At 34.5% G+C, this 22,545-nt stretch overlaps 1 protein-coding gene across 2 annotated transcripts; it reads left to right on the top strand.

Annotated features, from left to right (window-relative positions):
- The first annotated feature begins 17,030 nt into the window (after positions 1–17,030).
- LOC121252312 lies at positions 17,031–22,060 on the top strand. Of its 2 annotated transcripts, none has more exons than XM_041151908.1 (7): positions 17,031–17,148; positions 18,213–18,400; positions 18,732–18,782; positions 20,312–20,559; positions 21,263–21,388; positions 21,489–21,548; positions 21,617–21,990. In XM_041151908.1, the coding sequence occupies exons 2-7, from the start codon at positions 18,232–18,234 to the stop codon at positions 21,623–21,625; spliced, it is 663 nt and encodes a 220-aa protein (XP_041007842.1). In that variant the 5' UTR covers positions 17,031–17,148; positions 18,213–18,231; the 3' UTR covers positions 21,626–21,990. The 2 variants fall into 2 exon arrangements, with proteins under 2 accessions (XP_041007842.1, XP_041007843.1); XM_041151909.1 differs by having other exon boundaries at positions 17,049–17,148; positions 21,638–22,060.
- The last annotated feature ends 485 nt before the right edge of the window (positions 22,061–22,545 follow it).

The following is a 22,545-nucleotide window of genomic DNA, read 5'->3' on the forward strand; positions in this document are numbered from 1 at the left end:
GTTTGGCGGCCATACTTGAGAGTGAAAGCAAGAAATTAACAAAAGCTGTGATCATGTAACTGAGAAGAGGGAAGGGGAGATTGGAGCTACTGGAAGTTGTGGGAATGGGCTGTTTGGGATGAAAGAAAGTGGAAGAAAGTTCTGATCTTTGCGGAGTTGATTCTTCCCAAAGCCGCCCATTCCAATGATTTCCGGCGGTTCCTCCCTTTCCCTTCCATCTCTACCCCTTTTACCGGTTTTGGGTTTCTGCTATTCTGCTCGTTGAGTAATCTGTACAAGGTATAATTTTTTTTCTTCTTTTTTTCTTAACATATTTTCTTGATCCAACCCTGTTTTTCTTATTCTTAGTAGCAACTAATTTTCGCCACCCGCCGGCAGAAAGAGGGAAACGGATGGAAAGAGAACAAATTCAAGTGTTTAGATCTGAATATAAGATGCTCTTTCTTTTTTTACAGGATAATTATAAGATGCAGTTTCATATAGTGGATCATGTTATTTTCCAAATTTGGGTTCTTGTATAAATCCGGTGGGCAACCCTGTTTGGATCTCGGTAGTAACGAGGGGAAAATAATCTGGGAAATTGATTTTTTTTTAAATGATTGCTTTTTTTTTTTTTTTTTTTTTTTTTGATTTCTTAAATGATTGATTTCTGGATACTGTAATTTTTCATTTATAGTTTATTATTTATGGCTTAATGGTGGATCAGTGGAAAATACACGATTCAAACAGTCAAGCTTATGGGCTGGCCGCTGGTTGAGGACTTGGTACTCCGACACCAAAATAATATGGGGCCTAGCTAAATAAATAACTCGGCCACTTCCATGATTTAAAATTTAACTTATCGTTATAATTTTTTTAAATTTTTATATAAAATATAATAAATAATTAATTTTTTTAAAATTTTTAAATAATAATAATATTAAAAATAATATTTTATTCAATTCATTTAAAATCATTTCAACTCAAATTCATATCCGAAGGGCCCTAAAATTTTGATTAACCGCCTTGCGATATAAGATAAATCATAAAATGAAAAAAAATTTTATCAGTTATTATTTACTATTTCATATTTTACATTTTATGAAAAATATTCATATATTTTATAAATAATATTTTCACATCAAAAGTTATAAATATGAGATGTGTGATGTAAAAGTTGTTGATTTATAACTATACTCTTATAAAATTTGAATCATGTTAAGATTGTATTGAATGTTGGTTTATAAATAGTAATTTAGTGGATTCTAAATAGATTGAGATACGAATTTAACATATGATGTAAGAAGATATAGTTAAATTTTTTGTTTATAATAAATTAAAAAAGTAGTAGACGGGTTGACGATCGGGTTGAGATGAGTTCACCGATTAATTAGTTTAAGGCTTCGTTTGGAAATTTAATTCATTTTAACTTATTATTATAAATTTTTTAAATTTTAATATAAAATATAATAAATAATTTAATTTTTTTTAAATTTTAAAATAGTAATAATATTAAAAAATAATATTTTAATAATATTTTATTATTTGAATTCAATTCAGTTCAATATTTAAACGCTAACTTAAATTATGTATGATTAGATATGATCTGTTGATAGATATGGACGGTGTGCTTCAAATTCGTATCATTTAAAAGGTGGAACATGTGGCCTTTGTGGAATCTAACGTATGATTTTGGATGATGACTGAATGATGCATGTATCTCTTCATTCAATAATCAAATATCTTCCAACTTTGGGCCAAAAAAATGTTAATTTTTGTTTCACCTACTTGATCTTTTATGGTTCCTTTATAGAAGTATACGGCAGCTTCTAAGTTCTAACAAATGTTTTTAGTGACAACAGAGAGAGAATCTTTATAGATATAAAGAAATTATATAAAATAAATTTATAAATTGATATATTTTTATGAAATTTGTTAGATTTATTTTATAATAAAAATATTTATAAATTGATATATCATATTAAATTATATTAATTTATGAATTTATTTGATGTAATGGTTAAAATATTTTCATGTTGAAAAATCTGACGAAACTCGAAGTCTCCCCAATTTCCGTACAGTCAAAGGATGGGTAGCCATTGGCCACTCCCAGCCGCATGCTTTGGGAGGGGTTGTTTTCGGGGTTGGGGCCTATCGAATCATTGATAAGCCCATTTGCAAATGACAATTTCTCCCACGCTAAGGTACCTGTTGTGATGAGCACAGCAAATTTATAAGTCTGAGCAACAGCCATGTTGATATATTGCATCATCTGGCTGCCAGGTTACCCCATAAAGGACGTTATTCTATCCAGTCTCGTCTCTACTTGTTTTAGACATGAACAACACATAGTCATCAGATCCAAATAATACCCTTTCGGGTGAAAATAGTAAATGAAAAAAAAAACGTTTCACCAAATTAATAAAAGGGACTTGTCCCGTTGTTAAAAGTTAAATTCTATGTAGATGACTTGAGAAATTGCGTTTCGTTCAGGGAGGATTAGTGCTGATCAGCTTTAATGATATGGATTCATACAAAAAAAGGGGGAGGAATCCAAGTTAATTTGTTCAAGCAGTGTTGTATTTGTAAATAGTACGATTTCAATTCATCTCAAATTGATTATTAATGGAACTCACTATTTTTTTAATTTTTTCATAAAAAATTAAATTTATCTCAACATACATTTTAATAGATATATTAATTTATTTACGTTGAAATACATCTTAATAAAACTCACAAAATATTATTATCACCGTATTAACTCAGCATCCAATCCAAACGCAACAACACCAGCGCCCACCTGTAACAGGGTGATAAAGTAATAGAGGAATAGAATGGTAGTACTTTGTGATCAGGGCAGGCAGGCAGGCAGGCAGGCATATCTCTGATACTGCTGTTAATAAAATTATTACTATCTATTGTTTATAATTTATTTTAAATTTTTTATTTTTTGATTATCTTTTAAACATCTTTAACTATTAATAAAATTATATATTAGAAAGTGACTATTAATAAAATTAAAAAATTAAATATAAAATAAATAATAAATAAAAAAAAAAGAAAATAGTAAGTCAATCATTTTCCTATAAACAAATTAGGGTCAGAAACATACAGAAGAAGCCGTCCGAAAAATTTAGCAACCACTTTGGTGCATGTATGGCGGTGACATGACTTTTTCTTCTCTCTCCTTTTTTTTTTTTTTTTTTTTTTTTTAAATACCTTAATTTTATTGAAAACATTCACTTTTGCTACAGAAAAACCGTGATAACAAAACAAATACACGAGGATTACAAATTTTCATAAAACCCAAACCACATAAAAAGCCATAAACCTCGAACTATTTTACACTAGTATACAAAAAAAAAAAATATATATATATATAGAGTCGTTTGAATTCGGAGATGAGTTGAGATGGATTGTGAATAGTAGTGAGATTTGTGAGTTAAAATTGATGAATAGTAATGAAATGAGTTGAGATGACTTGTGAGATAGACTGAATATATAAAGTAGATTGAGCATCTTTATATGAAGTAGACTGATCATCTTTATGCGCAAAATTCCTTTAAGACAAGAAGGAATATTCATTGAGGACCACCATCGGCAACTACTCCCTTCCACATCCATCTTTATCAGAAAATTTGTCGAGGCATTGCTTTGTTGTATATTTTTAGAAACCTGAACTTGCAGAGTCTTAACAACATCTATAACTTCCTCCCAATAATTCTCAAGATATCAGTTTTTACAATTCTACTCCTTTAATAACCACTTAACCACCAACAAAGAATCTAACTCCACATCAAGTTGCACAACACCCATGTTTAATTTTTTACCATTCGAAGGTCACGTAACAAACCCATCAATTCATCATAGTTATTCATGTACATATACTGTTGTATCAGTACGTACGATAATATATATTCTTTATGATTGATGGCATATTGTCATGATCAGTCGTTAATTTTTATTTTTATCATTTTGTAACGATTTCTAAGAATATTTGGTCATTCCTTGAAGTTGATGCCCCCACATGAAGTGCATAAGCATGCACTCATTAATGGGCGATAAAAACGCATAGTATATTAATACTGAATCTGTTCGTTTTCCCTGCAAAAAGTTGGACGGGCCGGGAATCACTATCTAAATAAAATACTCGCATTAACGACAGGAATATTAAACATATATTCGATCGACCACCTTTAATTTTGGTCAAAAATATTCAGATATCTTACCAGTTTTAATTTGTTTGATCCAATTAATGCGCATGTTCTTAATTTATGGTGTCTATCAAAGGATAGTCCTTGATATTCTCTCTGATGCGCGCTAACAGATCTGCATGTAATTGTATAGCAAGTCAATGGAGAAGAGAACCGATCGATCGACCCCACATAGACCCAGGCCGGGTTTCAAAGTGCTGATGAAAGGCAGCAACAAATTAGAAGCTATAAGCATGCATGCAAGAATAAACTCAAAGCTGAACATAACAGAAAGAAGTTGCTCACTAAACGGCAAAAAATAGCCATGGTGAGCCCCCTGAGTGGTATATATATGTAAAGATGACTCATCAATCAGCACCATATATATATGATTCTCTCGGCCATGATCCACTCGTGCATGGAAAATTCCTCCCCTACTTATCTGATCATTCATGAAACCACTACAGACCTAGCTCTTCCTGCATGCAGTACCACACTCTTAATTCTCTGATATATCACTAATTGCATGCAGATTAACAATATAGGACATAAGCATATATAATAGATCACTGGATTTTATGTTACACTTAAGAACGAGTTAAAGAGTGAAGAAATTAAGGATTATGAGATGACATAATTACAATTTTTCTGTGATTAATTTCAAGCTTGGCTGCAGATCTTAAAATCACTAAATATTGTTAAAAGACAAAAACTTTTAACTGAATTGTAGATATATTTGAATGAGATTCCATCAAAGAGAAGTCGATCCTTCACATGACGCGCTCACGAGTCACGAGAGGTGCAAGTTGTGAGGCAGGGGCTGCAGTACTGCCCAAATGGGGAAAGAATAAATCAAAATCTTCTTTATCGATTGTATAAAAAGAAGGAGCTGAATGGGATAAGTTTAGGAATGGGCACACATCCTCCTCATACTCATTGCTCTGAAAGATTATGGGACCTTACCACTTATAGCCAGTTGCAATGATTCTCCCCTCCCCAAAGTAAGGGTTCTTCGGTCAGAGACTCTTGCCTGCTGCTCTCTCTTTTGTCCCTTTTTCCTCTTCTGTGTGCCTGTCTTTACGTATTCTCCCTCAATGATATTCGTTATTCGAACTCTTTGATGGTTATACTTTATATATAATGGGATATGCGGCAATTTTAGTTTTTATTTAAAAACAAAACCCAATTGATCTTGTCTAATTTAAGATAAAAAAAATATATAGGTCATGATCTAAACTGATCAGAAAACCAGGATCTTGATTTAGAAGTAATGGAAACCGAAAAAAAGAGCAATGAGGAAGGAGCTCTGGGGGAGCTGACAGCTGGAAGAATATAAAGTAGTAGTGACCACTGACCGACCCCTATTGGGTGTTAGAAAGATATTGTCCCAACTTCGATGATGAGAGCAGGATAAGGCTTTCGTGGTGGGGGATTCCCCAGATTTTTGCTTTTTTCTCCATGGTTCTCTTCAACTTGCATGCGTGAAATGATCTGATCTCTCTGTGGCGAGAATTTCACAGCTAGCCACGATGATCTCAGCTGATCATTTCGTGATCAGAAGTTACACCAAATAATTATGATCATAATTGCATTATATGCTAGCAGTTGGCTCTTACACGGATCGTATCCCCTGCTACAAGTGTCGTTGCCATGCATACTGCAAATTAATCAACAAGGTTAACAAGAAACACATCTGGGAAAGAGATAAAAACCGTTTACTGCATATTACTGCAAGATGAGTACCTAGTATGATCGTAAGGAACAAAGCCACTACGTACGCACAAGTTTGATCTGCACGAACTAAATATTACTATAAATGGCTTACAAATATATATATATATATATATATATATAGTCTGGTTCTGTTGTACGTATTGATTAATCTACATGAGCAGTACTCGTGGTAGATTAATACGCCTCATGAAGTAGAATTACAGGTTAATGGTTTTCTTTTGTACAGGTACATGCACCTTGCTTGTGATCGCTATACAAGTAATAATTAACGCAGGAACACATGCGGATTAGTACGTAATGGTGCTAGCAATACATACATACATACATATATATATATATATATATATCATGTATGGGAAAACCTAGTGCGAGGTTTTTAATTCCCAGTTTATATAACCGACTACGACTACAGTCTCCATGTGCACCTAATTTCCAATTAGTAAAGGCGTAAATACCACAAAAGGGAGATCATCATGATCACTTCTCATCTAAAACAAATGAAACCAATCTGCATGCAGCCGGAAATTCAAATAAACTAATTGTCTCAAATTAGTTGTATGGAGGGTTTTAACAGAGATATATATCAGATATATATATATATATATATTATATATTTGCACAAATTAAGCACTTTTAATTTGTTAAAAAATTGTGTAGCAAAATAATCAATTAATAAATGACATTCATAGAAAAATAACTCCAACATTCAAAATAATCAAAGCGTAGGAACATGATATCATCACCTAAACACGTACACTTTATTGTAACAGGTAGAGCAGATCAACATTAATAGTTGAGTACTCCTGGCCTCTGCATCATATATAAGTTTTACTGGCGTTTACGTACACTGCAAGTACTAATATGGGTATATATATATATATCAGTATATGGGATTAATTCTAATTTTCACTAATTAATTAATGCATTCAAATATATAGTGCAGTAGTAGTACTACTCTATTAGGATTTAAAAGATTGCCCATTTAAATGCCCTAGTTAATAATTAAGTTCGTAATTAATTAGGACAATATCGATCGCACGTACAATTGTCCTAGAGTTTACCGTTTTATTTATTGCGGCGAGCGAGGACCATGCACCAATAAGAGTGATCAGTTGATGATCAGGTACCAGCTAGCTAGTAAATGGAAGGCATAAATATTAATGGTTTAATTCTGGATTTTCTTTTTTGGAAGCGAGAACATAGAATATCATGAATTTTATGGCGACAGATTTTATTCTTTCATAAAGCTCGCGAGAGATCTAAGCTATATAGAGGATTGGGAATTGGCACAACGTACTATTTCTCTATAAATAGGGGTTTTGATAGTCTTTCAATTAAGGTCATCCGAAACACTAAGTCGAGTGTTCTTACACAGTACCCCCCTGGCCTCTCCGCCCCTTTCTCCACACACTACTCTATGATCCCCTCTCTCCCCTCTCTTATCTTCCCTCAGCTTTCCTCATAAAAGGCTCGTGTAGGAAGTACTCCTCTAGGCGGCCATTAGAAGGCTGTAAAATGCGCAATCTTTTTTTTTTTTTCTTTCAAGTAGAGGGGGCAGTAGTAGTGGTGATGTTGCTGACAGAAGATAGAGAGCACAGATGATGAAATGCAAATTGGAGCGGCAGCATCTCACTCCTTTGTGCTCCCTATTCTTCTGTCATCACCCTCAGCTAGCTCCTGATCAGGATCATCTCATCTTCATATATTCTAACAAAAAAAGTAGTCTGGTATATATCACTGCCATATTACTGATCAAGTTAATTAAGCATGCGCGCTCTATTTACAATCTCCACTCTCAGTAGAGCATTTTAGTATTATCTTCGTATATATATGCTCCTGTACGTGCTTCTCATCATGTGCTTCTGTCTATAATATATATAACTAGCCCTAGCTACACGATCTCTGTATTACGTACTTCTTCGATCCTGACATTAGATTTTACGATTTTGTTGAGGTTATTTGGGTCAAGACTATAGTTCTAGTCAGAGATCTAGCTAACAAATTAAGAAGTACTTTCTTAATTTTTGAGGCCAGTGATCATTGGTACCCATCGCATAACTCAAAGGCTAACCTAAACGCATGCAGTAGTACTATGGCATGTGAAAATATATGAGAATAGGACTATGGATTTGTTCATGATCATGTGCATCGATCCTGCCTCTTACTTTCATCTTATCAAAATCCCCTAATTGCTTGCTAACAATCGCGAGCTATATATGCTTTTTCGATCCCCTTTTTATTCTGAATATGTGAAATTAGGTACTCATGTGTTCACGGCACCATTTTTTGGGTGAGCAGATCAAAAACTCATGTGAGCTAGGGAATTAGTGCTGGCTGGGTTTTCTTGAAGCTAGCTAATTATAAGATCACTTCCTTCTTAGTTCCGAACAAATCGTGCTGATTTATTTTGGGTGAGCATATATACATGCAGCATGCTGCATATATATATGTGTGTGTGTGTGTATATACACTAACATGATAATTAATTCAAGTCATGTAGTGTAATATTCTGATCGATCGGTTTATATTTCATGTAAAGAATTATTTGGAAATTAAGGATATATATTATGCCTTGGAGTTAATTAATATAGTTGCATTAATACATTAATTTCTGCATTTTTTTGGCATGCATATATGCAGTAATATTGACCATAATGAAAATTATGAATAAGTATAGCTATGATCATCGATCAGATCTCATGCATATGTAGTACTAATTAACAAGATATACATCCAGGCAACAAGCTAGCTAGGTTGTTTTGTCGCTAGCACATGAAGCAACGCGCGTCCCACGCGTCTCGTATTATGAATGAATGCATATATATATATATATATATATATATATATATATATAAAGTTCCTAATGTTAGAAATCAACACGAAATTATGACAAAAAATAATGCTATATATATAATGGTATTTCGTGTGCCTGGAATTCAAGGCAACACCTAATAATTAATATTATATACAAAGGTGACTGATTATGATTGGGTTACATAAATTAATTAATGTTGGTCCTGCATGCGCGCATGTATTGATTAATTAATGCAATATTATAATTAATTAATTAACTTTTTTAATTTTTAATATTAACGATCTCTTGATTTTCTCACTTCATGATTTAATGTAATATTGTACTTTCTTTTTTAGTACTACTACTGATCATGTCAAGGATATACTCGTGGAGATCACTGATCAGTAGCACTTGGGGTTCTTACAAGGACATTTTTCGATTTAATTTATATATTGTTGCATAAATTGGCCGCAGCCCTTTGCAATTCATTGCATTGCAAAGTACTGCGTGGTCATATATATATATATATATATATATATATATATATATATTTAATGTTCTCGATCTGCGGTTTTAATTCAACGGGCCGGCTTATATAGTCATATATATATATATATATATATATATATATATATAATTCTTGCGTGTTGTTTCGGATCGATCGATTGCTAGCTTCAGTAATTAACCAATCTTAATATATATATATATATATATACACACACACACTGGACCTATCAATGTTATGATCAAATGGTAATAATAATAACGAAAAGAATCACATTCAACTCTTAAATACAAGATTTGAGAATCGTGATAGAAACCAACTTTCAAGACAATCCACATCCATGGATCAAGTAATTTTTAAATACGCTATCAGCTTTCCTTTTTCTTTAGAAGCGTTATATTTACAAATAGATTTTATAAAAATAAACTGACACTACAACATATACTACTTTTTGCCAAGAGGAACTATGGTCAGAAAAAATATAAACTTAGTGACAAAAGGTTTTTTCTCACCAAATTGGTCCATGGCAGCTTGGTGGCATATAACTGGTGAAGTAAGTCTCTTTTTCCACCAAAAGTTTAATTCATGACAAAAAAGTATTTTTCTCCAAGACATTAATGGTGGAGAAAACATACAAGATTTTGTGATAAATAGTACTAGACCTACCCTCAGCTCATGAGAAATGAGTGAATTTCCCATGAAATTCAGTGGTGGATAATTGTTTTACTCATGACCATGTTCATGGAAAGTGCTTGCATTCCTGTTCTTTCCTAAGAAAAATAGTCATGGCAATTATAAATTTTGCATGTTCAACATTCATGAGAAATAACCATTTTCAACCAAATACATAGTCAAAACTAATTTGATTACATGATTACATTTCATGGCAAAAGACCAATTTTTCACACAGCACAAAAACATAGTTGTCAGAACAAATTACCAACCATCAGAAGAATATCACAGCTTTTAGACTAACTCAACTATACAACAAATTAAAGGCCATTCACTTCATAAAACCAACACCTGAAGAACTTCAACAAAAATATCAGAAATATAAATTATATATATTATAATGCTTTTACACATTTTTCAACTGGGTTAACCAGTCAATCAAAGCCTGCTGATTTACGGTATATGTTTGCAAATATGGGAGTACAGGAGGTAAGCCAACTACATCAGTAATGTTCATAACAAAATCCTTGTACATGTATACATATTTCTTGTTCTAGACACATTACTGCAATAACATGTGTGTTCCAATTCAACTTCATTCATAGTTGGTTGCAAAGCCTCTTAATCCACAAATATGAGGGACTCATAGTTACCTGAAAAACCCATTTTCTGATCTGTATTAGCCATTAGAAAACATTGCTTACCTAGCTACTAGGACATATGCTTAGCAAATCATATTTAGAAAGATGATACAAACAAGCTGGAATCTGGGATGTTTTGTGGTTTACAACCTCTATTTAATAGCCATTGAACAAGATTATAAGAGACTTCAAACTATAACTCATTGTAATAATTTTGATTATAAAACATATATACAACACCACCTCTTACTGCTTTTACATACTTGCTGCCCTATATATATATATATATATATATATATATATTTATATATATATATATTTACTTTATTTCCCCCAAACCCTATAATTCATGAGTTGTGCCACCTGAAGCAATACATACTTCAAATTTATTCCTAGCCATTTACATTTTGACTGCATCTATCTAAGGTGCACCATCAGTTTTTTTATCCAAACATACTCCAACCGCTATTTGATATATTTTTATATTTATACATATATAACCAAATTGTAAATAACATTGCCACCTTCCATGTGCAAACAGAGATGTACTAGGATAAGTCATAACTAAGTTATTTGTGAATAATTAGAATCTCAGTAAAAAAGACTAATGTTATGTTAATGTTAAGTCTGAAATAACCAATACACAAAGTCTACAAACCAAATCATACTAAACTATAAGATAATCACCCCTTGATGATAACTAGAAGTCTTCTGAAACAAGAAAATTCTTTCCTAAATGTATATATGCAACCAACCCAGAGTTAGATCTTACACACTTCCTCAAGCTCTAGACAAAAGTTTTAAAACCACCACATTTTCCCTGCCACTTGTTCTAACATACCCTACCTATAGCTATTACTCCCACACAGCCCCATCAAAATATTTCCCTTACAAACTGCCATGGCCTTTGGATTGATACAATCTACAAAAAATGCCCACAAAAAATTCTGCTAGACCCAAATTTAGCAGATGCCTAAGCATCTCGCTAAGTCTCTCTATGAGACTCACTATTGTAGTGCTAGTTTATAAATGATGAAGTCATAGTACAAGTACCTTTTTTTTTCATTTTCTAAGAAAAGGTTGGAACAACTGAGTAAGGGCATATCATAGCATGCAAAAATGTGTGCATACCAACACATCTACTTATATATATACATGCCTACATCTAGATATGAATAAGAAAGGCAACTATAACTCAAGTGCAAGAAGATCCAAGCACAAAGGTGTAGGCATAGTGTTTTAAAGCGTGGGATGGAAATTAGGCCACTGAATTATATCAACCCCACACTAGTAATAATAATATAATCCAACAACAACTCTAATTTCAAAACAACAACTCAAAGTGATTAATAAACAAACTATTGAAAGCCTTTATAGATTTGGCTTCAAATAAACAACTATGCTAGGAAAAGGGGCACAATCGTACATATAGGAATTCATAAAATAAACAACTATGGAAGAAGAGCTTTGGAGAGACTAATCTGGCAGCTTCTATAAGAAGAGTTTTGGAGAGAAATGAAGATATGGAAACAAAGATCCAAGTCTTTCATATGATTTTATACTCATACAAACTAAAACATATAGTCCCAACCACAATACTATCAAAAACACCTTTGAGGCAACTTAGTCACTACTCAAATTATTTCAGTTAACATAAAAGCTTTGCCTTGAGCCATTTACTAACCTAAAAGAACATATAAACAACAAAATTGGATTAATAATGGCTCTGCTTCTGCTACATACCATGATCAATAATGCTAAGATAGCATACTCTGAAATCGCAAATCATCAAGTTCAACTCTGGGCAACCACATTATTGACCTCCAAGTGGCATCGTTGTTATTCATCAAGCTAGGGTCAAAAAAATTTAAAATTAGAACTTCAAGATGGTATAGATTTCTCTAAATTATGAAAAGAAAAGCTAAAATACACACCACTCCACCAGATTATTAATGTAAAGAAATAAGAATTTTTTTCTTTTTGAAGTGGAACCTTACCAAGGCAAGGAAGCCCTTCGAAAACCTCTAGAGAGTAAAATCCCGCATACACGACCCCACCAACTACAACCATGTATAGATAAGCTAATCCAAGTGAACTCCTAGTACAAAATCAAAATCAATAACTAGAAGTTTCAAGATACTATCAAATATAGAAGGCTTAAAGAGATTTCATGTAATACTAGGATGTTCTAGGAAAATTGATTAAGGCAGTAGATGACGTTTGTGGAAAAGGCAAAGTTCCTATTTTTTTAACATAGGGTTCAAAAACATACCATATGGTCTTCCTTTGTTGCTGATGATTTCAGATCAAACCGTGAGGACAAAAATCCCCAAATCCATGCATAGCCCAAGCATACTCCTCTCATTCTAAGCCCTAAAATCAAAAATTTATAACTGAAAAACACAAGAAATTCACAAAAGCAAAACAATAACTTCTGTTTTGAGGGAGAAATAGAAGAAAATGATAGAAAGAACAAAGCTTACCGCATGTGACTTGGTGAACACAGACGATGGTGGTCGCCCAAGGAGCCAGTGGCAGTAACAGAGTAGCCCAGAGGGAGCCTACGAGGGCCTGTCAGTGCCGTTGATAACGAATGACAGTGGCTTGGGTGCGGGTTGCGACATCGACGTGGAGAAGCCAAGAGGGAAGGAGGCTCGTTTTGGGGGAGGAGAGGAAGAGGAAGGCATAGTGGGGAGGCTGGGTTTGGCGAAGGGTGGTCGCTGGTGAAGTGGTGGTGGCGCGGCGCTGCAGTGGTGGCCGGCGGATGGGCTGTGGTTGAAGGAGAAGAGAGGGAAGAGGGGAGGGGTTTCGTCGACTGCAAGGGGGAGGGAGGAGAGAGAGGGCAAAGAGAAGTGAGGGGAAAAGAGAGAGTGAGATTTTAATTTAGGCGCTTTATTTTGGTCTTCAAATTGGTATGACAGTGAAGATTAAACTCATTTGCGTTGACAAAACGTTGCTGCAAGTATTTTCGCTGCAAAACCCTTTCCCCCTACAAAGTATGGTTTTACTCACCGCATAATTTGATGGTAAAAAAGGTTTGTTTTTCCCACGAACAATTTTCTTGAGAAAATATCATATTTAATTTTTTTATTATTTTCGGCGGGTATTTATCATCGCAAAACTAATAATGTCATTAAAAATTCTAATAATCCAAAATTAAAAAAAGTTTGACAAGCAAGATTATTTTCGACGACAACGCGTCGCCAACAATAACTAACAACTTTGTCACAAAAAACGAATAATCCACGATTCCTGGAAAGTTTATTTGCGGCGACTTTTTATCACCACAAAGAACGTTTATGTCGTGGCCAAAAGTTATTTCCCACAACGTTTTACTTGCCGACGTGATCTCGTGACAAAAAGCTTATTTTTTTTCCCACGAATAATTTTTGTGTCATCAGCACACTATTTTCCACGATCGTATATCATGGAAAAAGAATTCGTTGGAAAAGTCCATATTTGTTATAGTGTGATCACAGATAATTGATATGATTTCAAATCATATGTTAAATTTACTTTATAATAAAAATAATTTTATAATAACAAATTAAGTCACGCCAGTACTTTAGCGCTTCCGTAGACTGAAATCTATTTGTAATTAAAACAAACACTTTTCTTACTTCAAAGTCATTCGCTAGCTGTTTTGGAAAAACTCATCAGGCGGGCGCAGCGAGCTGGAGCAATACTTGTGTGTGTGTGTGTTGTGTGTATATAGTAGCTGATATTGCCACCTAAACATCAATTTCTACGTACCTACCTGCAGATTGAAATGGCAAGAATATCAGCTGGTGATCAATCTTTAATTATTCGCACATGTTTATATTTATGTGGCCACAAGATCACTCGTGTTTTTTTAACTACTGAACTCGCTGTGGCCTGTGAATGGAGTACTGAAAAGTACTCATGGTTTCTTGCTGCCTATATGGTTAGTTGAACACATGCATTTTTGTCTACCATTCTTCCAGCTAACAGTCCATCAATTATTTATGTAATCTGGAAACTTGTCTCTGAGCTTCATCTTCCAACAACCCTATAACTGGTGATCTTAGATATATTATATATATATATATATATATATATATAAATAATAAACCTGATCATATCTCCACTGTATTGGTCTTGACCTTAGTCTCTATAACACAGCAGTAGTACTTCTCCTGCTACCTTTTGCAACTTATTATAAGCTTCAGAAAGTAATGCCTTTCCATAGACATCCACCTCCACCAGTAGTACCAATCCCAGATCCATTATGTCCATCTCCGCCTCCGCCGCCACACATTGACGGTCCTTTGCAGCCAGCTCCACCAGGTCCTAAATTCTATCCTCCTCAGCCACTGCCGCCACCACAGCACCATCATTCCCCAAGACCAGCCGGCCCACCACCTTATGGTCATGATGCACCACTAGCCCGGCCCGCCGGTAACCCTCTACCACCATTTGTAAACCCACATCGTCCTCCTCCACTCAGGTACTATCGCCCTACTTCGCGTTACTAGCATGCACATGACCACCCTGCATGTTCCCATTAGTGCACTAAGCCAGGACTTTGCCGAATGAGGAAAAGGCCGATACCGATAGAAGAAGCTCGATCCATCGATCACATTGTTCTTTTGCTGATCTTTTTTCATTTTGGTATTATTCATGTATCTCTTTCAAAAGGAGAAATAAAATATCTTTTCCAGTCTTAGTTATGCAAGGTGTGTAATTTTGGCCCACGATATTCAGGAATATTTATATTGTTGTATAAAAAAATATTGGCTTTTTATTTGATACAGTGGTCCATATATATATATATATACATAGTCCGTGGAATGTTTGTGTTCAGTTGTGACATTTATAACAGCTGGTTTCCGATGGAGCAGATCAGAATTAAGGATTCTAAAAAGAGCTGAATTGAGCTCATCATGATCAGTTGTCCCAACATGACAACCTTTGCCTTCGAAAGCTTCAATTACGTACATGTCCCACCTTTAAGTAAGCGACAAAGATAAATGATCGAGTTCTTATATTTTAGATCAACACATGACTATATATACTACTTATATAATTAACAAGATTTGATTTCTAAAATTCATATTTTAAAATTTCTCTTATCCAAATCAAATAATGTTATACTAAGTATTTTGGTAAGTAAATTATCCACACCGACTTATAAAGAGAGTTTTCCAAAACAAATACTATGTCCACAGTAAAATTAATTAAGCTAGACTTGCATGCGAAATTAGAAATTGGCTGGCAAAGAAACAAATTAAATAGCAACTATTTTTTTTATGACAAGAACATATTATTAATAAGATAAAAACATTAGAATATCCGATTTTCACTAAGCCAATAAGCTTGAGAAACAAATATTGGGACATTATTCCACCACATTTCAATATTCTCTATATCTTCTGAGTATAACGTGCAAGCCTATGCGCAACCTTATTTTCCATCCGATGTACATGTTGGATTTTATACTCGGCAAAGATCAGTTGGAACAACCCTTTTATTACTTCTTTCTGCAGATCCCCAGACTTGAAAATGATGCTAGCTGCTTCTACTTGTAGTTTCCTTACCATCGTCAAGCAATCACTTTTTAGAATTAACCTTGAAAATCTCAAATGTGCACATAACTGTAAGCCTCAAAACATAACAAGAAGCTCAATTGTTAATTTCTGGGCCATTCACTTCATTCTCAAATTTGCTAGCAGCCATCACAACATCACCATTTTCATCTCTGAGAAAAGCTCCCACGTCTGCCTTATGGTAATCATAAAACGTCATTGCTCCATCCACATTAAGTTTAAGGTATCCAGTAGGTGGAGGATTCCAACAACAAATAGCCACTAATTAAAAAATAGCTAGCATTGTATATAAGAAATCTGCAGGCATAAAAAAGTGTGAAAAACTTATTTTTTCTTGATGAGATCCACATTGTTATAAAAAAACTTGTACAATGCTTATACATTTAAGACTTGTACCTAGCATTATTCGAATTGTAAAATCAGTAGTACTAGTACTTACAGTTAAAATCTCAATCTCAACTCTTAATTTTTGCAACTTTAAAACACTTGTAATTATGTATCTCTATTAATTGTCACATGCCATATCGATATCATGTGTTAGCGTGAAGATGAATAATATGCCAAATTTAATTTTCGATTATTGACATGACATATTGATATTACTATAAACTCACATTTAATTTTTGATTGATCGACATAATATGTTGGAGTAATGCTACTCATCATCCCAACATCCATCATCATTTCATCATCCTATGATGTGGCATTAGGTGATTGAAAATTATTTATTATATTTTACTTGTAAACCTATCATCTAATACTACATCATGAGATGATAAGAAGATGATGAGAGTTGAAATGATGAATAGATTTTTTCTAATAATAAAAAAGAGTTTGTGTGGCATAGCGAAACAAGTGGGCTTTTTATAAAAGCTTCAAAGGGAAGTGGGCCTTATTCCATATAAGTGTAATGACACTAATGTGGGCCTTATTATTGGACCGGGCTCCATCACCAATTAGAATTCCCTCCCTTCCCTTCTCCTCTCCCCGCAGTCGTACCCAAAACCTGCTCTGCTCTTTCCTTCCCTCTCGCTGCGCCCGGCCGTCACCAACTCTGTTCAGTGTGAGCGCCTGCCTCTCTCTCTCTGTCTCTCTCGTTCCCCTCTATATATATAGATAGAGTTAGCTACTTTTTTTTTACTAATCGCAAATTCTCAGGGGGAAAAATGAATATAGAAAGTAATCTGTGAAAAGGTAGGGACATCACTTCTCGGTGAAAAGATGAGGGTAATGATATATGTTTCAATGTCAAAGAAGATTGCTTTAATACAAACGTAAGTAAAAAGAAGATTGATTTCTTTCAAGTTGGGGCCCGAGGAGGTAAGAGAAAGGTTGGAAAAAGAATACGGGTTGATATTCAAGGGAAACTTCGTGGCATATCTCTAAAATGGAATGTATTGCTCTGTATAATTTTGAATGTGATAATGGTATTCTGTAGGCTGCCCCAACTAGTTGGTGTATAGGAATTAATCGAGTTCTTAAATTAGTGATAAAAGGCGTGGTCTTGCTTGATTGCGTATTTCTTGTGACTTGTTAGTCTCCACTGGGAAATGTAATGTTTAAGTTATTGGCTCTATTTCTTATCCTGCATCTACGTCCATTATCTTATCGTAATTGTTCTTTGTTGCATCTTTTAGATCTTATCTGAGTCAGTATTTTTTACGGTGTTTTAGATGCCACTTTGCTTTTATGATTGGATGCTAAATAATCTCAATTGGTTGGAAAAAAAATATCATGGTCTTGGTATCCAGTGACGAATCATAAAATTTATTGGTGTTTTTAAATATTTAATGTAGCTACCACATCAGAACTATAATATCTTCTTCCCCACTTGGGTTCTAAGCGATAATGGAATTTTATAATGGGTTTGTTCGATGGGACTACTCTTTCTCTCTCCAGTGGGTTTAAGCTTTTTTTTTTTTTTTTTTTTTGGGGGGGGGGGGGGGGGGGGGGGGGGGGTGTGTATTTTAGGTTTCAAGACCCATTGGGTGTGTGAAACTTAACAATGTATTGTATGCTATCCCTATAAGATCCTTTTCTGGTCTTTCTTCTCCACATGGTTTGTAATTTGTATTAATTGCAACTTTGACTTGTTTTACATTCTGAATTGATTTTTTTGGTTCTCAGTCTAATTCCAAGAGCAGAAATGATAAAGAGGCGCTTCTACAAGCTAGAGCATGCCGATAAAGATCAGGCCTCAGATTCATCATCATCCTCTGACTCTGAATTAGAAGCAGAAGCCACAGGTGATTCAGATGATGATGATGTAGTTGCAGAAGTCAAAGAGAATGAAGAATCTTGCTCTACCTCGTCTGGTTGGTTCAATCTTATTTCTGTTTCTTCTTTCTCTAGACATCAATTGATTGTTCATATATGCTGCATTTTTATTCGGACTTATGCTCATCCTTCTTTTTTCGTTGGTTACCTGAGTAGGGTAATGCTAGAAAACTTTTAAGTGTTATGGCAGTTCTCTTTGCTGGCTCTACTGCTTTTTCATGCAAAATCCCGCACATACTTACTATTATCTCTGTTTTGTGAACATCTTGTCGTGTCACCTAGAACCTTATAGACTTTTCCACCTACGACAATCTCATCAATTCCAATTTACTTTTATACTTATTTTCTCATTTATTTTGCTGGTTTCAGGATATGAGAGTGAGGATAGCTCAGCAAATGAGGTTGATCTTGACTCATCGGGTAGGATTTACTGTATTTTCTGCATTGCTGGAATTCTGTAATCTTGCTGCTGAGATACATTGATGCATTAGTCCTATATCCACTATGATAATATTATTATTATTTTTTTATGTATGAAAGAGTGCTATGGTAATATTACTACCATGCTTTTTTCATGACCAAGCAACAGAATATATGAGGTTGTACAAGCTCTATTGATGAATATCTGTGTTTTGTGTTTGTTTAAGACCTTTTTTGTATTTATAAGTACAAATAGAATTTAGGCATCGTAAAAACTCATAAACTGGCCATAAAATTAGAGGTTTCAAGATTGTATTACTTATCAAAAAAAAAAAAATTAGAGGTTTCAAGGATTTACCTCTCATGAACTTTTTTTTTGTCAGGTATTAGGACCAATGTTGTTGATGTTATTATAAACACATTCGTATTTTAGATTGCTTTTGCACTCTGTAGTTTAAGCAATGCTTGAACAAGGATTTTGATTTTCCCTTTTCATGGAAGGATAACTTTTAGTGCTTCAAATTGAATATTATATATATATTGGACCTGGCCTTCCTTTTGCAGGAATCCCAAAAAAGAAATGTATCTTGTGAATATGGAAAGATTTTCTCCGTCAAAATATTTGTGCCCATTAGTGTTTGCTCCTAGTAAATTGATTATCTGTAAAAGAGGACAATTGTATCCAGTACCTGAACTTTCTGACCCTATTTAAAGCTTCAATTATTTTCTTACTTACTGGCTTACAATTACATAAGTCAGCACTTCTTATGATGTCTGTTTAAATGTTGGTGCTTTCAAGCTGGATAGAGGTGATGGACGAATAGTTATAGCTTTTCTGAAGCCTTGTTGTGGTATATGTATTTGGAAGTCTATTAAGAACTTGGTCTAGTTTGTATTTAGGTATTATCTTGTATACTTCCTGTGTACTTGGGCTATGCCTATTTACTTGGAATCAAAGTCTCTTAGTAATTAAAAAAAAAAAAAGTCTATTAAGAAGGCGGTGCACCTTTAAGTGGGGATCAATTTCAGCATGATATGTGGTGTAGGGTTTGTTTGGGCGAGGGTGGAGGGTGTGCTGGCCCTGTTCAAGCTGTGAGAATTTTGAAGTTAGATATTTTATGAGTAGAGGGGTCTAGGACGTACTGCATTTCCTCGGCGAAGTTCTTGCCCTCTATAATGATTTCAAGGGTTTCTAATTGTAATCTTAACTGGTCCTTTTGGAGTATAGGCTTGGATGTGGTTTGAGGTTTTCTTAGAGTTGTGACAAAGGAATATAGGGAAATTGTGACCGACTCTTTACTTGTTTGTTAGCTTGTCAATGATGATGTATTTATTGCTTTGTTTGTAAATGGACTTGGGGAATGGCACTTCTAACACCCACAACAATGTGGAGGTGGGTATGGTTTCAGTTTAACTCTCATGGGGAGTGTGTGAGTCATTTACCAATGCGTGCACGCACACACACAAACTATGGGTAATGCCATGGTTGAGTACATTACTTGATATTTGATGTGATTGTTGAATGGCAGGTCTACCCATAATGGATGATGATGCTGAAACCGGAAATGAAAAACAAATCCTTACTGAAAGTCATTTGTCTGGTAAATATGGTTCTGAGGCACTGGAGACACATTCCAATATCGTGGCTGAAAAAGAATCGTTACCAGCAGATATTCCAGCCTATATAATGAAATGCAAATCAGTTTTCAAGTGCCGGATATGCCCCAGAATTATCTGTTTGAATGAAGAGACTCTAAGGGCTCATCTAAACTCCAAGGTGAGATGTCTCGCATATTTCTTCCACTCCTCTCCTAAAATTCAAATCATCGTTTACAATTCCTCACCTACCAATCACCCTATGATTTAAATAATTAATACTAAGTGCCAAAAATTCCCCTCATTTTTACGAGGGTTGATCTCTCTCACCTTGGTTTGGCAAGGATGATGGTAGTTGATTTGAATGCTGAATGATAGCTCAGATAGTAACACTCTTTAAACTTTTATATTTCTTAGCATGTGTGCTTAGTCAATTACGTAGTCTTTGGTTCTAAAAGTGAGGAATGTTCTAAATTTAGAGGAAAAGTTGTGTCTGTGCACGAACTCACCTCAGCCATCACCATCCTGCTGCATCGGAGTATTCTTCTTTGTTATGATTAGGGCACCATGTGGCCTTTCTCATATGTTCTGGCAATTACTTAATAGTGCTCTCAGGCACTTACACTCCTTACCTTTTATTTCTGAAAATTAAGTACCTTTGGCCAATTTCGTAGTACGTGGTTTGGTAACATGTACTTCGATTTGTCATAATGAAGCAAGATGAGAGTAATGTCTCATAACTCACCTTAGCCACCACCCTCCCGGGTTTCTGTATGTCGTGCCATTAGTCCTCGAGTTAATTTGCACGTGAGAATCGTCACCATATGTTACTTTGTTAGAGGGCCTTACATTGTTGTCCTAATTATTACCTTTCGATGTCTTAGAGACATGCTCGATCTGAGAAATTACTGAATGAAGGTAGACTGAAGGATATGCTCAACAGTGATGGGGAAATTGAGAACCAAGAGACTCCTGCAGAGATGAATGCTCGAATTTTAGCTCTTCCGCTGGTTAGTATTTTTAATTTGAAATTTCCAGCACAATGTTTGAAAAAACAGATTGAAGAGTACATCTTTATACAAGATGCTAATGCTTCTCTGCTAATGTCAGAATAACAAAAAAAGGAAAAGCAGAAACAGGCTTGGAGAGGAAAAGAGAAAAATAAATAAGGTAATTAAGGTTTTATATCTTGATGCTATCATTTAATCTGAGATTTAAGCTTATATACAGTTTATCAGATTGCTTGATGTGAGTTGCAGGAAATGGGTTATGATGAGAACATAAAGAAAGCAAGGAAGTTGACAAAAAGTCCATCCAAGAAAAGGCATAAATAAAAATGAGAACTGAAGAACGTTGCATATTTCTGTTTGCCTTACTGCTGGAGAGAATATGAAAGCTAGAGATGAATCAAGAATTTGAACATTTCTTCAGCTACTAGCATTTAGACATTTGCTCAGATTGATAACTTTATAGAGTGATCACTTTATACTGCTATGTTCCTTTTTATTATTTTTCTTTGCCCTCCCTCTCCTTAGAGGTTGCGGTTTGTTTAATCTGGATCTGTATCCTGTTCCATACTGTGTAATAGCCAAGGCGCTTGATTTTGGTTTAATAGTTCCAAAATTTTGTTATTCATGAAAATCAAAGCCATCGAATGCTGTGCACTTGGTTAGTTGTTTTTACTTTACATCTTCACGACCTTACCTTTTTCAAGCCTATGGTTTTAATTCGAATTCTAGTTTTTCTATGTTTTGCTCCTCCCCTCTTTGTTTTTCAGAATATATTTTATTAATCTTTGTAGCTTGGGATTAAGATAGCTTCGTTTTTCTTTTTGTACAAAGTAATGCTACTCATCATCCCACTTTTCATCATCTTATGATGTGTCATTAAATGATTGGAGACTATTTATTATATTTCACTTGTGAACTTATCATCTAATGCCACATCATAGAATGATGAAAGAATGATGAATAGATTTTTTCTTATACAAATGCACATTCCAACTCAGCAGTTCCTCCAACTTTAGCCTCTTGCAGTTGCCACAACTCTCATTGAGAGAGCAATGAGAGATGTTCAGGTTGCATAACGCATTGACGCAATGACACGTTCAGGTTGCATCATCATTTTCGATGCATCTTGAAAATCGCCTCTGCACAATAGAAAACTA

The sequence above is a fragment of the Juglans microcarpa x Juglans regia genome, chromosome 2S, assembly GCF_004785595.1.
Source record: "Juglans microcarpa x Juglans regia isolate MS1-56 chromosome 2S, Jm3101_v1.0, whole genome shotgun sequence".
NCBI lineage: Eukaryota > Viridiplantae > Streptophyta > Magnoliopsida > Fagales > Juglandaceae > Juglans > Juglans microcarpa x Juglans regia.

Coding starts and splice junctions, on each gene's coding strand:
- LOC121252312 (XM_041151909.1), top strand. CDS start 18,232: ATGATAAAGAGGCGCTTCTACAAGCTAGAGCATGCCGATAAAGATCAG. Junction 18,401..18,731: donor ATCTTGCTCTACCTCGTCTG/GTTGGTTCAATC, acceptor TGCTGGTTTCAG/GATATGAGAGTGAGGATAGC. Junction 21,549..21,637: donor AAAAGAGAAAAATAAATAAG/GTAATTAAGGTT, acceptor TGTGAGTTGCAG/GAAATGGGTTATGATGAGAA.